The sequence below is a fragment of the Vulpes lagopus genome, chromosome 6 (genome assembly GCF_018345385.1).
Source record: "Vulpes lagopus strain Blue_001 chromosome 6, ASM1834538v1, whole genome shotgun sequence".
NCBI classification, from domain to species: domain Eukaryota; kingdom Metazoa; phylum Chordata; class Mammalia; order Carnivora; family Canidae; genus Vulpes; species Vulpes lagopus.
Window position 1 is genome coordinate 5,473,768 of NC_054829.1, and position 16,696 is coordinate 5,490,463.

The 16,696-nt window shown below is 44.1% G+C and overlaps 1 protein-coding gene across 2 annotated transcripts in view; it reads left to right on the plus strand.

Moving 5' to 3' along the window:
• The window catches only part of SETD3 (SET domain containing 3, actin histidine methyltransferase), a 79,704-nt gene that overhangs the window by 17,040 nt on the left and 45,968 nt on the right, over positions 1 to 16,696 (plus strand). For both annotated transcript variants that reach the window (XM_041758512.1, XM_041758513.1), the window contains exons 4-6: positions 2,581 to 2,729; positions 4,784 to 4,856; positions 5,153 to 5,409. In XM_041758512.1, the coding sequence (XP_041614446.1) occupies positions 2,581 to 2,729; positions 4,784 to 4,856; positions 5,153 to 5,409 (479 nt within the window). The remainder of the gene's footprint in view (positions 1 to 2,580; positions 2,730 to 4,783; positions 4,857 to 5,152; positions 5,410 to 16,696) is intronic.

Here is a 16,696-nt window from a genome sequence, read left to right on the forward strand (position 1 = left end):
TATACCTATTGTTTTTGTTCTGTAAAGCACAAAAAATAAAGATTGGTATGCAGGGCCACATGGAAGGTGGAAGGAGAAAACAGAATAAGGAGCCTGCATTTAAAAGGGTGAGCAGAACCTTCTTAGGCTCCATTTTTATTTAATGCCATGAAAGTGAGTCAGAAGAGGGTTTGTTTTATTTGCTCTGTGAGGTTTTATTGCTCTCCTGTGTACTTCTATAAACATTCAGTCTTTAGCTTAGATGGTCTCAAACCCCAAATGATGACAGGTTCCTTTATAATGTGTTTCTTTGCACTAAATGGTAGACTATGCCAGTCCTGGCTCACCAGATCTCTAGCTGAACAATTTCTGTATGTCCTGAGTGTCTGTTGTTAGTAGAGAATGCTAACTACAACTCACACTAAGGTTAGAGCATTCCTGAGTTCTCAGCAAAGAGTGACTCTGAACAGAATCAGTTTTCTCCATCTCCAGTATGGCACAGCATGGTGCCCGGCACTCTTGCTTCACAGATCAGGTGACCATTGATGGTGCTTGTTGGCATGGCTGCAGGCACCTGGGCTGGGCTCCACACCCTGCTCCTCATATTCGTGAAGTTCTCGTTCCTCTCCTTTTACTCATCAGATAAATCTTGGTTTTTCCTCTACATGGCTTTTCATCTCTCTGAATATTTCAAACATGCTGAAAAGTCCAAAAAAGAATACAACGCCTAAGACTCTCCTACCCAAACCGAATCAGTCCCACTGGTCAAGTTCTCCATCCTAAGACTCTCCTACCTAAACCGAATCAGTCCCACTGGTCAAGTTCTCCCATCTTTCCCACCTGCTGGTCTTATCCCTGTCCCTTCCTTATTTTGTTTTCATTACTTGTTTTTTAAGAAATCAATGTTGCAGATGTAGCTGAAACCCCATGCTTCTATCCCTCGTTGGGAGTTTGTTTTGACTGGAACTATTTCTCTAGTTCATGTATAACTCCATAAATATCAGTGGTAGCAAGTGGTATTTTAAAAATCAGAGCACTTGAATTTTTAAGGATTTATTTATTATTTTAGAGAGATCATGTGTACACGTGTGTGCAAGTGTGGGAAGGGACAGAGTGAGAGGGAGCATCTCCAGCAGACTCCCTGCTGAATGTGGAGCCCAACGTGGGGCTCAGTCTCATAACCCTGGGATCATGAACTGAGCCAAAACCAAGAGTCAGACGCTTAGCTGACTTGAGCCACCCAGGTACCTCATAGCATTTGAATTTTTAAAAACACAGTATTGTATTTTATTTTATTTGTAGTTACATATGATCCAACTCATTCAAACTGTTCAACAGAATTTGGTTGCAGAGCTGTCCAGTTGTGCTCTTACACTTGGGCCTGTAGTGCTCCTCCTTACACACAACTCCTGTGTACCTGTCAACTAGTGATTTCTGTTTCCTGGGTATTTTGTTAAAGCAAAGCTGCCTACGAGACATGGCCCGCTAGACTTAATTTGGGGTGGGGGGTGTGCTGCTATGCGTGAGCTGGTGAAGCTCTCTCCTTTCTCCTTCATCACCTCACAGAGCCCACCAGTCAGTAATCCTACGTCCTGGGGTCAACAAATTCTTCTCTGTAACTGACAGGGATTTAAGGTTGTGGTTCACCTTTTCTATCACTGTGGATTTGTACTGTGACTGGTGATTTGTTTTTGTTTTTTTGTCGCTTTGTTTTTCTTTCCTTATATTTCTTCATTTGCCCATGGGTTATTTAGAAGTGCTTTGTTAAATTTCAAAACAAAAAACAGCAAACAGGGACACCTAGGTGGCTCAGCGGTTGAGCGTCTGCCTTGGGCTCAGGGCATGATCCCAGATCCAGGGTCGAGTCCTGCATCAGGCTCCCCAGAGGGAGCCTGCTTCTCCCTCTGCCTATGTCTCTGCCTCTCTCTCTCTGTCTCTCATGAATAAATAAATTAAAATTTAAAAAAGCAAAAAATAGAAGTGTTTTGTTTAATTTTCAAATATTTGGGAATTTTCAAGATTTTTTTTTGATTTCTAATTTGATTATTGTAATCGGAGAACATTATATGATTTCAGTTCTTTTCAAATTATTTATTATTATTTTTAAAAAGATTTTATTTATTCATGAGAGACACACAAAGAGAGAGAGAGAGAGAGAGAGAGAGGCAGAGGGAGAAGCAGGCTCCATGCAGGGAGCCCGACGTGGGACTCGATCCCGGTTCTCCAGGATCACACCCTGGACTGAAGGCGGCGCTAAACCGCTGAGCCACCCGGGCTGCCCTCTTTCCAAATTATTTAAACAATTCTTAAACCACTTTATTTTTTAAGCTTTTCTTTTTAAAAAATTTTAAAATTAAAGCTTAAGTGACATACAATATCGTATTAGTTTCAGATGCGCAACACAGGGAGTCGATATTACATACATTACAAAATGGTCGCCCCTGTAAGTCTAGTTACCATCTGTCTCTAGCGATGAGTTTTGATTTCACGGTTGGAACATTATCACTGTTTTCAGTGTGTGTTTTTATAGTTTCCAAGAACAGTAGAAACAATACAGTTCCTAAACGTAGCACTTGTTTTCTAACACGTGGATTGAAACAGGTCTGTCTGTTACTTTTGATGGAAAAAGAGAAGATTACTTTCCTGACCTAATGAAGTGGGCCTCTGAAAATGGAGCCTCTGTTGAGGGTTTTGAAATGGTCAACTTCAAAGAAGAGGGCTTTGGTTTGAGAGCGACGAGAGACATCAAGGTGAGTTTTGATCGCTTGGTGCGGGGGCCCTCAGTGTGCTTGGATTGTGCTGTGGGGCGAGCACAGGACATGGAGACAGGTGTCTGGGCTTATTCTGACCTCGTGGGCAAACAGGCAGTGCACAGCCAGCATTCCACTTCCTGCTGTGTACTCGTGTACTCTCTTGGCTGACCTGGGGCCCAAAGAGCCTTGCTAAGGGTTCTAGGCAGCTCCTTCGGGTCGGTCCTCCCATGGGAGCTGTGCTGCTAACCAGTGACCTGAGACAAGTCAGTTCATGTTCTGAGCCTCTGTTAGGAGACCACAGAACATGCCTCAAAGGATTTTGAGACTTCAAGAGAAGGATGTGGGCTCAGGTGGTTAGGAGGAGGAGCGCACAGGACCTGTGATAAAGGGGATGTGGAGGTGGGTAGATTGGGGTGGAGGATGGGCAGTGTCAAGGGTGCTTACTGGTTCTGGAGGGGGTAACTGAGTGGTTGGCAGTGCCCCCTACTGACACCATACCACCAGAGCTGAAAGGGAAAGAGGAGTAACACATATCTGCTAAAGGATAAATGCCTTTTCTCTGCCCTGGGTCCTTCCAGATGAAGGAAGCAGCAGCACCCTGACATTCCTGGCCTCTTTCCACCCCTCACTCATGCTTCTCTTAGAGAGGAGGTGTAACTTAACCTGTTTGATGATTCACAGAGAAGGAACTGGTCTTCGCCTGTTTCTTGATGGGAGCCGGTTGCCCATATGCATCCATTGTGCTCTTTCCACTGTGTGCTTTACAGAGGGGCAGGCCACACGTGGGGAGGCCTGTGGGGCTCCAGTTCTGCCTGTAACTAGGTGGAGGAGTCTGTCTAATTCTGGGATTCAGTAGGTGATATTTTGGGTGACCATCTGTTGTAGTCTTGTGTCTCTCTTAGTGGGTTCAGAACTTGGATGGAGGAAATGAATGTTATTTATTCAGGCCCCCTCAAACCGCAGGCAACATATTTGGCCAAGTTGTAGTTAACCTTTCATTGATATGTTGATAAACCATATGCCGGTTTATTAGATCCCTGTTAAACATCTAGTATGTGAATAGTACCTTGTTCGTTATTCTACCAGCCTTCCAAGAAACCCAAGGTCTCTTCCTTCATCATGTTTATCATCTGTAGTAGGGAAAGAGATGCACATAGACAGCATCCAAATGGTAGACATTGAGAGAAGGAAAGAGTAACCAGGATGTCACATGTTCTCATGTATCAGAGGAGAAGCATCACTTGTGCGGATGCTTCCCCAAATATCTTAGCTGTGGTCTCTCTTCACTGTGTGCATTTTTTAAGCTTTACTGAGGAGTGATTGATAAACAAAAAAATTCACATATTGTTGACATTGTGACGGGTTGGACGTGCTATACCCATGATGTCAAACCACAATAAAGGCGCTGCTCTGTGCATGTTTTAAGCAGTATAGGAACATACACAGCACATACCAAAAAGAAAATATTGGCAAAAAGTGAGATAAAACTTTGGGGAAAAAAATTCAGTAAACCTAAATATATATTTAGTCTTAGGGGCTTGTGCTTTTGCTGGTAACAGTTGTGCCTTAAGACAAGCATGTAGAGGAAGGAATATTCTCTAGCTTCAGAAATACAATGGCAAGAGCAGTTCATGTCGACAGGTTCATGTTTTTATTGTAGATGGAAATTTTGTTTTGCTTTGCTTTTAGAACTTAAAAATATAAGTGCAGCAAAGAAGTAATAGTTTCATGCTCCATCCTAAATTGCTATGTTTGCTTCAAGTTAAAGATGAAAGTCCTATTTTTTAATGTTTTTCCAATATATATGGTATATCTGGTTGGTTTTTCTATTGGAAGCAGCATTTTAAACCCTGTTTGTGCTCATCTAAGTGTACCACAAATAATTATGTTTAAAAATACATTTGATAGTTAGAAATGAAGTGCTGATGTGCAGCCTTAAACAGCATTTCATCACACATGAAATTCGCTTTCTGACCATAGATGAAGGCATTGAAGATTGTGATATGTGTTTTTATGATTATATATGATTTTATTATTCTTTTTCCTCCTAGGCAGAAGAATTATTTCTATGGGTTCCACGAAAATTACTAATGACTGTTGAATCTGCTAAAAATTCAGTGTTGGGTGAGAATAATTTCTGACTGTTCAAAGCAAAGTGCAAATTATAAAAATATGATATTTTGTGGTGCTAAGGACCATATAGGGATGTTTTTTCAAACTAGTGAGATATTTACCGCCCCCCATTCACATTGGTCTCTATGCCTGTAATCTGACATAGTAGAATGTTAGAAGAAAGGCCCATGTTACTTTAAGTATTACAAGGCTTTCCACTTATTTCTGTAACTTTAATATATATTTCGAATGAATACTTTTTAAGGCACTTTCTGGAACTGACACTGTTAACTTCTGGGTTAATTCAGGGCCCTTATATTCTCAAGACCGGATTCTTCAAGCTATGGGAAATATCACACTTGCCTTTCACCTGCTGTGTGAGCGAGCCGACCCTAACTCTTTCTGGCAGCCCTACATTCAGACCCTCCCCAGCGAATATGACACTCCACTCTACTTTGAGGAGGATGAAGTCCGGGACCTTCAGTCCACACAGGCTATCCATGATGTCTTCAGCCAATACAAGAACACGGCTCGGCAGTACGCCTACTTCTATAAAGTCATCCAGGTGAGTAGCTGGTTACAGTTTAAATGTACGTTTAACAGAGTACAGGAAGGGAAATTGATGGCATAGATGTTCCACTTCACATTTTATTACAGATGCTTAAACATTGTGCTTTTTAGGTTAAAAGGCATTCTAATTCTAGTCCACTGTTTTTGTACAGAAATATCCCTGAAGTATGATTTGAATGTATCTGACTTCATCAGCAGCCTGTTTTGGTATAAGCAGCCTTTGTTCCTAAGTTAAGAAAGTCTCTGAGCTTTTCTGAAAGGGAAAGATTACAATAGAAATTTAGAAGCTATAAACCGTATCTTATTCAAAAAGATGCTTTGTGTATAAGTTTTCCAAGAAAGTGGAAGGCTCTTTGTGGGTTATTCATGTATATATTGGCATGTATTTTACTAAATTGTACTGACAGTTAATTTACTAATTTAGAATGCTGAGTTCTTTGTGTCTTCAAAGTGTGCTGTGTTTTTTTTTTTTTTTTTTTTTTTTTTTTAATGGTAGCCACAGAGAGAGAAAGAGAGAGAGGCAGAGACATAGGCAGAGGGAGAAGCAGGCTTCATGCACTGGGAGCCTGATGTGGGATTCGATCCCGGGTCTCCAGGATCGCGCCCTGGGCCAAAGGCAGGCGCCAAACCGCTGCGCCACCCAGGGATCCCTGTGCTGTGTATTATATTAATTTTAATTAGTTCTAGGTGAAAGTGCCCTGTAAAAACATCTGTAAAGTTATGAACATTTGAATTACACCTGGTTACTCCTTTCTGTGTTTTGGGAGTGTGGCCAACATTTTCTTTCTTTTCTGGTCAAACCGCAATGAGACGAGTCAGAGTCAATGTCACAGTTTCCTCCAGAGCTGAGACTGGGGAGTGTCTCTGCTCCTTACTTTCCTTTTCCTCAGTTGCTCAAGAATTAGCTTCGAGGCTGCTATACCTGATCTTTGGCAGTGGGGATGCTATGAACCTTCCTACAATGTACAGGGAAGCCCCAAACAGGGAATTTATCAACCTAAAATGTTAGTAGGGCTAAGGTTGAGAATTCTTGCTTTGTGCTTAAATATATAGAACAGAGTGTTTCAGGTACATGCCAAAGATCACCATCATTCCTGATGGGTTGGATGCCTGGGGCCTGACTGAACAGAAAGAGTGAGATGAACCTGAGTTGAAACCCAGATGCCATATCTCACTTGCTATTTAAATATAATTTGGAATTACATTTGACCTTTGAACAACATGGGTTTAAATGGTACGGGTCCACTCATACACAGTCATTTTCAGTGAGTGCAGTGCAGCATTGTAAGTGTATTTACTGTTAGGATTCTCTTGATCACGTTTTCTTTCCTCCTGCTCTGAGAATACAGCATGTAACATGTATAACATAATATGTGTTAATCGACTGTCAGTAGGGCTTCTAATCAACAATAGGCTATTGGTAGCTAAGTTTTAGGGGAGTCAAAGTGATATGTAGGTTTCCTACTGGGTGGGGGTCAACACCCCATCCCCTGTGTTACTTGGAAAAGTTGCTGTTATTGTGGCAACATGAAATATTTCATGTTTTCAAATATTAACAGTTGGGGCAAATGTTTGTGTTTGCTCTAGTTTAAAAACCATGTTCAATGACATACCATGAAGTCAAGTTGCCATTGTAGGAACACAGCCCGGCCTTTTGTGGGACTGTACCTGCTGCTGCATGTGCCTGAGGAACCCCGTCCAAGCTTTGCACGTAGCGAAGGTCGTTACCCTGACAACGTGGTCCGTCCAGGTGTGGTCCTTTTTCAGAAGAACATGGGACATTCTCTTGACATCAGTAGATGTACTCTTGCAGGAAATTTCCTAATTAGTGGCTTAATTGTTGGAATAGGAACCCTGGCAGCCTGACAGGAGGCAAGCCACTGTAGCAGTGAGGAGGATCCAGGAGGGGACAAGGCGGAAGGGAGAGGGATTGCGTGACCATTCCTGACCAAGAAACACAGACTAAAGCAGAAGTTATCTTTCTAAAAACTATAGTTTGAGTCCAGCTGCTTTTCTGGTTGTAGAAGGTTTTCGCGGCTCCTGGAAATCTTCAGTAATGATCCAGAGTAAACACAAGTGTTAACGTTGTACTACTCTTATTTTGTTAGATCAGGTTTTCTCACTTCAGCACCAAACCCTACCTCTTTCTCATGCTGTTCCAGGATCAGATGTCAGGCTTTTGCTCCATTTTAATGGATCACTCTGACACTGCATCACCGCACAGGAGGAGAGAGTGGGCAGTGTTACACCAGTTTGTACTTAACATCTTCATTACAGTGACCTGCCCTCAGTTTTGATTTTCAGGGCATTGTGGCTCCTAACCTTTTTAGGGTTATGGGACCCCCTCTTCCCAGAGAAATGTATGTCTTGTATCAGATGCTTGCATACCCAATTACAGAACCTGATTGTAGTTTTTAGTTATGAGTTCCCATTTAAACCCATTTTCCTAGGGCTGGGCATGGGAGCCAAAACCCATTATTTTTCTCCTGAGCTGATTGTTGGCTCGAAGGTCTGCGGGCCACAGCTCTTAGTCACTATCTCTGGATGTATCAACAGTGTGACTGCACCAGTGTGAACTTGGTTCCGTGTGTCTACTGGTGATCCCCAGTCCCTGGGAGAAGGGTGCAGGAAAGGGTAACAGTCAATTCAGCCTTACGTTTTACTTTAGGTGCCAGAATGTTTATTCTAAAAGGAGACTGGCATTAGTATTAATTTCTAATAATTATAAATTCCTTGAGGTAGATTTATCTGCATTGCATTTATTATTTTAATGTTTTTTTTCCCTCTCTCTCTTTGGTTGTTGTTGACTAAAAACTAGAAAAATTATTTCCCACTCTCTTTTCTCCCAGAGTATTTCCATAGTCAAGGGTTTTTTAGAGCAGCCAGTTGTTCAAATTACTTTCTGTCTTTTGCTTTATAGAGTTTGTTCAGAAGTCTTTCTGAGCCTCTGCTGGTTCTTATTTATAATAGTAGGGGCTTGGGCTTTATGGTCTTTTAAGTTTTTATATATATATACATTTTTAAAAGATTTTATTTATTTATTTATGAGAGATAGCAAGAGAGAGAGAGAGAGAGGCAGAGACATAGACAAAGGGAGAAACAGGCTCCCCTTGGGGAGCCTGATGTGGAACTTGATCCCAGGACCCCAGGATCATGACCTGAGCCAAAGGCAGACGCTCAACCACTGAACCACCAGGTGCCCCTAAATTTTTTATATTATATTTACATTGTGTTCTTGAGATGTACAATATACAGGGTTTTCTTTAGGTGTTCAGCAGATCATAGTGTGTAATCAGGAGCCTCAAACGCAAGGAATTTTGAGAACATACCTTGTATGAAGATAGAACGCCTGCTGGTGAAATCTTATACTGCAACTTAACAGTTGAGAAATGTCAACACCCAGACTCGAGAAGCTAAATTGGGAACTGTGGCTCAGCCAGATCCTGGAAGAAGCTTGTGTAGATTGAGAACCCTATGTGGTGGTAAAATTTCTGTCAATTTGTGAAGTGGGGACCAGCAAAGAAGAGAGGATTAATGGTAGAAGGCAGAACTTGGCATTTAAAACCATTGCAGAGTTTTGTGTAAGAGTACACCTAGCAGACCAGAACTTTCCAAAGTTCAGCTCCCAAGTTGAGACTTCTGTGTGGAAATATGGGACCATTTTTTTGGGGGGGGGGACACCAATTTTGTGATAGAAATCACTGGAAAAGTAGGATTTGGCTTATACCCAACTCTGATGTGGTATAATTGTGTGAAGGTGAAGAAATCCTATCAGATTTGACCTGACTTAACACAGATGAACGATAGTCCACATATTGCTCACCCATGCCAGTGAAAAACAAATTAACAGTTCCTGTGAATGAACAGTCTGTTTAATTTGTAATCCCATCTAACGGACCAGACACCGTGGTGTGGGGTGCCAGCTTATCCTAGGGTTAAGAGCGGTCTAGGCTCATGCACCTTTTCCTGTGTTGCTGAGCTTAAATATGATGCTTGTGTAAGGAAATGCAACTGTGTAACGTTTAATCGAATAGAGGTGTATCTATAAAATTACTATTTTTCCATTGATCTCATAATTTACATATGTCCCACCTTACTTGGGTTTTGTCTTTTGTGTAGTTCATACAGTTTAAGAGGTTCAGGGGAAGGGATGGAAATGGAGAAACTCCCTTGTGTGTTAACTGCCATGGGTTTCTTTTTTTTTATTTTTTTAATTTTTATTTATTTATGATAGTCACAGAGAGAGAGAGAGAGAGGCAGAGACATAGGCAGAGGGAGAAGCAGGCTCCATGCACCGGGAGCCCGATGTGGGATTCGATCCCAGGTCTCCAGGATCGCGCCCTGGGCCAAAGGCAAGCGCCAAACCACTGCGCCACCCAGGGATCCCCTGCCATGGGTTTCGATTGAGTGAGCTTCCACTCTATCTGTCTTAGGCTTCAGGATGGAATCAGATATTCCTAAGTTGGCTCTATTCCTTGAACAGGCCACTTCTCCTACCTAGCCAGAGCTATAGTGGCAGAAGATTCGAGCAGTCATACTCACAACTTGGCTGAAAACAGAGCCCACCAAGAGGCAGAGGAAGATGTCACACTTGGTTCTTGGCATCCTGAGGCAGTTGTGGCAAAATACAAACAGTTGCTCCTCCCATTTCTCGCTGTTCTAACTTGTCTCTGACAGAGGCACACAAGAATAGCACAAGATGTGAGTTGCCAGATAGATTTAGCCTGTGTTTTCCTAAAGCTCATGTCTACACGTAGAATCTGCTCCTACGTAACACCTTCGGGGCTGAGCATCCAGTTTGAGTATGAGGCTCTGGGCAGTAGCTTATTACTCTAAAGACCCCAACACCCAGAAGCTCTGGGGAGACATCTGTCAACATGCAGAGCTGTTTGTAGACATCCATGTAGGTAATGTGTGCTTGAGGGGCACCGTGAGGGAGAACATGCATGTGTATTCCTGTAACTGTCTCCGCTGGTGACAGAGGTTAAGAGCAGGCGGCTCCCAGTTGTGCACAGGTTGTGGCTCCCAGGTGGCATGGGGCTCCCCATGGTGAGCTTCTCCTGCTCTTGGTCCTTCCCCTCCACCTGGAAACCTGCATAAGAGTCTTCCTTCACAGGTCCACCAACCCCCTGCCTCCTCCGGACCTGGGATTTACTGCCCTATCTTTTCTTTTTAACCCGTGTGCTCTCTGGATTGTTGCGTTTTTCAACTAATACTCCTTGAGTGTCTCTCAGGTGTGTGAGATGGCATACTCGAGGACAGGGACTCGGATCCCTGGGGATACAGAGATTTTCTTCTTATTCTTTAAAGGTTTTATTTATTTTAGAGAAGGAGAGAACGCGTGGGGGTAAGGGGAGGAACAGAAGGAGAGGGAAAAGCACTCCCTGCTGAGTGTGGAGCCCGATGAAGGGCTCGATCTCACAACCCTGAGATCATGACCTGAGCCGAAATCAAGAGTCACATGGTCAACCGACTAAGCCATCCAGGTGCCTCCAGAGATTTTCTTCTTAAATGTTTTGTTCTGGAGTGAACTTTCAGGTTCACACAAAAGTTGCGCACACAGCACAGAGTTGAAAACGTGGCCATGGATGGATGAATACTGCTTCCAGGATTCCATCCTCCTGACCTCGTTACCACTTACATGTTTTTCTTCGGAGGCAAACGTGTTCCAGATGTCTTCCAACTTCATGACAATGCCACATCTGTGAATAACTGCTGAGGTGAAGAGGGAGGAAACAGAGTCAGGGGTGATGGTGACGGTGATGGTGAGGACAGAAGAGACTGATTGGACAGGTTTGGAGGTGTTGGATGCAGGAGCAGTGAGTCCGTATTTATTCCTTGGCTGCCATGGTAACAGACTGAGTAGAGGCTGCAGGATGCAGAGGGAAGGGATGATTTCCGTTTGCAGGTTGCTCATCTGAGTTGACCTGGCCTCTTCTCATCAGGTAAGTAGTTTCTGTGCTGTGTGCTTCATGGGACTGGACCAGGAGGCAGGGCAGGGTTGGGGGGAGGTCAGAGTGGCTCCTGGGCACATGGCAGGAAACCCAGAGCTGTTCTTCCTTTGCAGCTGTGGAACCAAGGTGTGGGGCAGCTGGCCAGACCCTGAGGATGCCTGGGCCTGGGATCCCAGGCTGGGGTCAGAGCAGGTTTGCTAGCCCCATGTGCCCCGTATCCTTGAATCTCTAAAGTTGGTTCTGGTCTTAATTTTGGGACAAAGAAGTGGTCCGGTGTTAAGGGCAGTGCAGTGGTGTCTAAAATCTCCCTTGGGCTATTTTACAGAAAGCTGGGTGTGGCCTGCTATCTGTGAGGCCCCTGCTGGTCAGGTTGCTTTTTCTAGCTGCAGAAAAATGCCCCTCCCGCCCAGCCTGTCTCACTCTGAAGGAGGTGGGAGAGGCTCAGTCTCAGGAACCCATGCCTCTGCCCTGCCCGTGGCCTTCCCTGAAAGCCCAGAGGAAGCTGGCAGTCCTCTCTTTATTGTTATCCTTACTGGTTCAATTTTTAATGATGTAAAAAAATGTGAAAGCACTGGACCTTCGGAAATCAGTGCAGGCTTGCGTATTCTCTGTAGAGATTCCAGTGCCATTACAGTCTTTGTTAGAGTCCCTGGCTGTCTTGCTGAAACGTCCTGACTTGTGTCCTTGCTTGTTCCTGATCGCTGACCTTGGCCACTATTAATTTATGTTAAATGTGTAAGAGTGTTGTCTTATCATGTTCTTAATGTAAGATTTCTGATTTTGTAAATTATCCATTTCTCGACATATATGCAATTTTTCTCATTTTCATAAAAAAGGCTGCAGATATGTCATTAAAAAAGTCTGATTTGTGTTTTTAACTGTGTTCACTTGTTTTGCATACTAATGTTAGAGCAGGGCAGATAGATATGAACTTCACCTTCCAGAATCCAGAGAGTGGTCCCTGTTTCCTCTCTTTTTTCCAGTTTAAGTTTCAATAGCCTCTGGGAAGCTCAAGAAATGAAATCTTTTTCTCCGTATTCATGGCCCTAATTGGGGAGAGTGGGCCCCATGTCCTGGCGGTGCCAGGTATTCCTGTCTTGTCAACTGCAGGATGTTGCTGGAGGGCATTTAGTAGTGTGTCTGTATAGGGGAGGCTTGGCAGCCCCATGCTCTGCATCCTCCTGTAGAAGTTCTCAGGTACAGATTCGGCATCTCCCATCTGCCCTGTTTGCTGCTGACCTCCTGTCTCCTGCCCTTGCCTGTTCCTGTTGACTCTTGTCACTGGAGGCTCCTGAATCACAGCCTCCCTCCCCTTTCTCATCTGCTCACCTGACTTGGGATTCTGGGGTCCTTCGGAAATCTTCCATTGTTGCTAATCAGGATTAGGAATAGCTGTCCAACAAAGCAGGCACATAGATTGTCCCCATCTCCTACTGTACACATCACCTGGGCATAAGCATGTTCATAGAGGCGCCTGAACAGGTACAGCAGACAGAGCCACAGGGAAAAGATCTTACACACGTGCCCCTCTTGGCAGGACTCAGGAAGCAGGAGAACTAGCATGTGTGGTGATGTGTGCTGTATGTGAGGCACTGTAACAAGAACTTTCTCTCCTGTTATTTTCATAGTGAGGAGGAATCGGAACTAGTGTCTTCGCATAACAATCTGAGACAGAATTACCAAATCAGTTTTAGAAGAGACCCATCCACCCCAATACCAGGCCCAGGTCGCTGGTAGTTAAATTTATGTCTGAAGAAGTTACAGCTTCAGAGGTCAGAGACAGGGCCTTGCTCCTAAGATGCTGTTCATTGAGCCTCTGCATGCCAGTGGCCAAAGGGCTTGGTGAGGCTCCTCCTGCCCTCATTCTTAACCCGTAGCTGGGCATCACCCCATTTTCCAGGAGAGGAGGCAGGCTGAGGGCGAGAAAGCTGGCTGGAGCTGCTGATGGTGAGTCAGAATTAAAGCCTTGATGTACCCCACCCTCCCTTCCCGGGGGCTGTGTGTCCCACTTCCCTCCATCTCTCCAAACCTATCCTTACAATTCCTTCCGTCCCCTGGCTTTACCAGTCATGGCTCTTCCCACTAGTCAGATCAATAGAATTTTGTGAAATCTCTGCAAGTTTAAAAACAAGTCTCAAAAAAGAATCTTTCTTGAAACTGGCTTTTTTTTCCTCAGGTCCCCCCATAAGTTCTGGAGTCATAAATTCCCTCACATCTGGGACAGGATTTTGAGGTTTTATTTTTCTGTACACTAGAAGACGGGACTTGCTCTTGTTTCTGAGACCCAGGATAAGTGCCCTGATGAGTGAACACACTTGTGACCACTCTTGTTGGTTGATGCTGCTGCCCTGCAAAACTGTGCTGTGTGTGATTTCTGAATGGTTTAGGAATGATATGCTTGATCTAGGCCACAATCACTGCATAGCCACTGTTGGTATTTGTCATCTAGTCTCAAGGAAGACAACAGAACCAATAGAGTGTGTACATACATAGAGAAGGAAATGTATTTTAAGGAATTGGCTCATGGAGTTATAGAGGCTGGTAACTAGAATTTACAGGTTGGACCAGCAGGGGGAGACCTTAGAAGGAGCTGATGGCTGTGGGTAAAGTCCAGAGTGGCTCCTGTAGGATTCCCTCTTGCTGGGGGAGGTCAGCCTATGCTCTATGCAGGCCAACAGCTGATTGGATGAGGCCCACCTGCATTAGGTAAGGCCGTCTGCTTTACTCCTACCCCACCAATTTAAATGTTAGTTTCATCCAAAAACGGCCATACAGAAACATCTAACATAACCACATATCTGGACACTGTGGCCCAGCCATGTTGCCACATGAAATGAATCACCACAGTGAGCATGCTATTCATTTCTCTCACAGCACTTGTCACCCGTCTGGACTTAATCTTGAATTTATCTGTCTCTTCTCCGGAGTGCGAGCTTCACAGGCAGGGGCCTTTCTTTCCTGGGCACCATGTGGCACTGCTGTCCACACAGTGCCTACCGCACAGGATGCCCTGGCAGAGCTTGTCGAGCCTGGGAATAAGTTGCCTTCCAGATCTCCACATGGAAGTCACGTGTGGTCAGGGCCTCTGGGGCAGGTGAGGGGCCAAAGTCCAGCCTGTCCTAGCTCCACCTGCTGTTCCCTGCAGAGCTGCCTCCTTGCAGACAAGTAGCCTTTTCTGGTTTATACAGAGGTCCCTGGCAGACACTCTTACCCTGATGGGACAAATGCTAAACCTGATGGGACATAGAGGAGCCAATGTAAGTAAGGACTGTCCTGAGGATAACAGAATATTCTTCCTGCTACTTGAGGCTCTTGTGGCTCTGGATATCCGTGCCCTAGCCTTTCTTCCTCTGTCTTGCAAGAGATGAAGTTTTCAGTGAAGGAAGAATTTATCAGACCCTTTGCTTTTATTTAAAAAATTTTAAAATATTTACTTATTTGAAAGAAAGTGAGAGCATGAGCACAGAGAGGCAGACTCCCTGCTGAGCAGGGAGCCTAACGTGGGGCTCAATCCTAGGACCTTGGGATCATGATCTGAGCTGAAGGCAGGCACTTAACCAACTGAGCCAGGTGCCCCTCAGATCCTCTGCTTTCAGTAGATTAAATCTAGAAGCTCTCCAGACAATTGGTTTATATTCTTTTGGACAGTTGTATTTTTCTCTGTTAAAAAAAAATCATCTTTATTCTCTAAAAGATCAGGTGATGTGAAGTATACTCCCCAAAACTGTCAGCTTCTGTTTTCTTTTTTTTTTTTTTTTTAAGATTTTATTTATTTATATGAGGGAGAGCGAGCAAGCAAGCATGCACAAGTGGAGGGAAGGGCAGATGGAGAAGCAGACTCCTCGCTGAGCTGGGAGGCTGAGATGATACGGGGTTTGATCCCTGAGATCATGACTTGAGCCCAAGGCAGATGTTCAACCAGTTGAGTCACTGGAATACCCTGGTGGCTCCTGTTTTCTTAGCATCGTCTCCCGATTTTCACTACCTGGCCTCTGCGCTTAGATTCCAGGAGTTCTCTGCAGGTAGTCACTGGGCCATTTTTCTTCCCCTTCTCACTGGGTCTTCTTTTGAATAATGCACACCTCCAGCAGCTGTGTCCCATGGGGAGTCTCTCCAGCCAGGGCTTTCTGATTGCTCCAGGCCTCATGTTTGTTCTCTGCATGACTCCACTGAATTGCCCCTCCTCCACTCTGCTTGTTGACCTGGAGACCGAGGGGAGTGATTTCCTCCTGACCCTCTTTTTTTTTTTATATATATAAATTTATTTTTTATTGGTATTCAATTTGCCAACATATAGAATAACACCCAGTGCTCATCCCATCAAATGCCCCCCTCAGTGCCCATCACCCAGTCACCCCCACCCCCTACCCACCTTCCCTTCCACCACCCTTAGTTTGTTTCCCAGAGTTAGGAGTCTCTCATATTCTATCTCCCTTTCTGATATTTCCCACTCATTTTTTCTCCTTTCCCCTTTATTCCCTTTCACTATTTTTTATATTCCCCGAATGAATGAGACCATATAATATTTGTCCTTCTCCGAATGACTTATTTCACCCAGCATAATATCCTCCAGTTACATCCACGTCGAAGCAAATGGTGGGTATTTGTCGTTTCTAATGGCTGAGTAATATTCCATTATATACATAAACCACATCTTCTTTATCCCTTCATCTTTTGATGGACACCGAGGCTCCTTCCACAATTTAGTTATTGTGGACATTGCTGCTAGAAACATCGGGGTGCAGATGTCCCGGTGTTTCATTGCATCTGTATCTTTGGGGTAAATCCCCAGCAATGCAATTGTAGGGCAGATCCCCAGCAATGCAATTGTAGGGCAGATCTATTTTTAACTCTGAGGAACCTCCACACAGTTTTCCAGAGTGGCTGCACCAGTTCACATTCCCACCAACACTGCAGGAGGGTTCCCCTTTCTCCACATCCTCCTGACCCTCTTGCTGAGGGTTTCCTCCTGGGCGTCCCTGCCACACACATGGCTGCAGCAGAGCACCCTGCGATGATCAGCACTTTTAGATCTAAAGTGTGTTTTTGGAGAGCTGTTTCTCTTGGCTCCCCTCTGTTCTTAAATCCTCAAGCTCAGCACACATTTTGATTTGGGGAGTTTCCCCTTTCACGGGTCAACTTTATTCTTTCAGCTTAGAAGATAAGTGAGTTCTAAATATTAGTAGTCAGAAACACAGTATGTGCTTATCTTTATATTGAGTCTCATCAGGAAAAAAACAGTAACAGTTTTGTTTTTTCTTTAAGTCAAATAACTATTTGAAATATTTGCTGATCATAGTGGAGTTTTGCTGAATGTTTGGTGGTAGG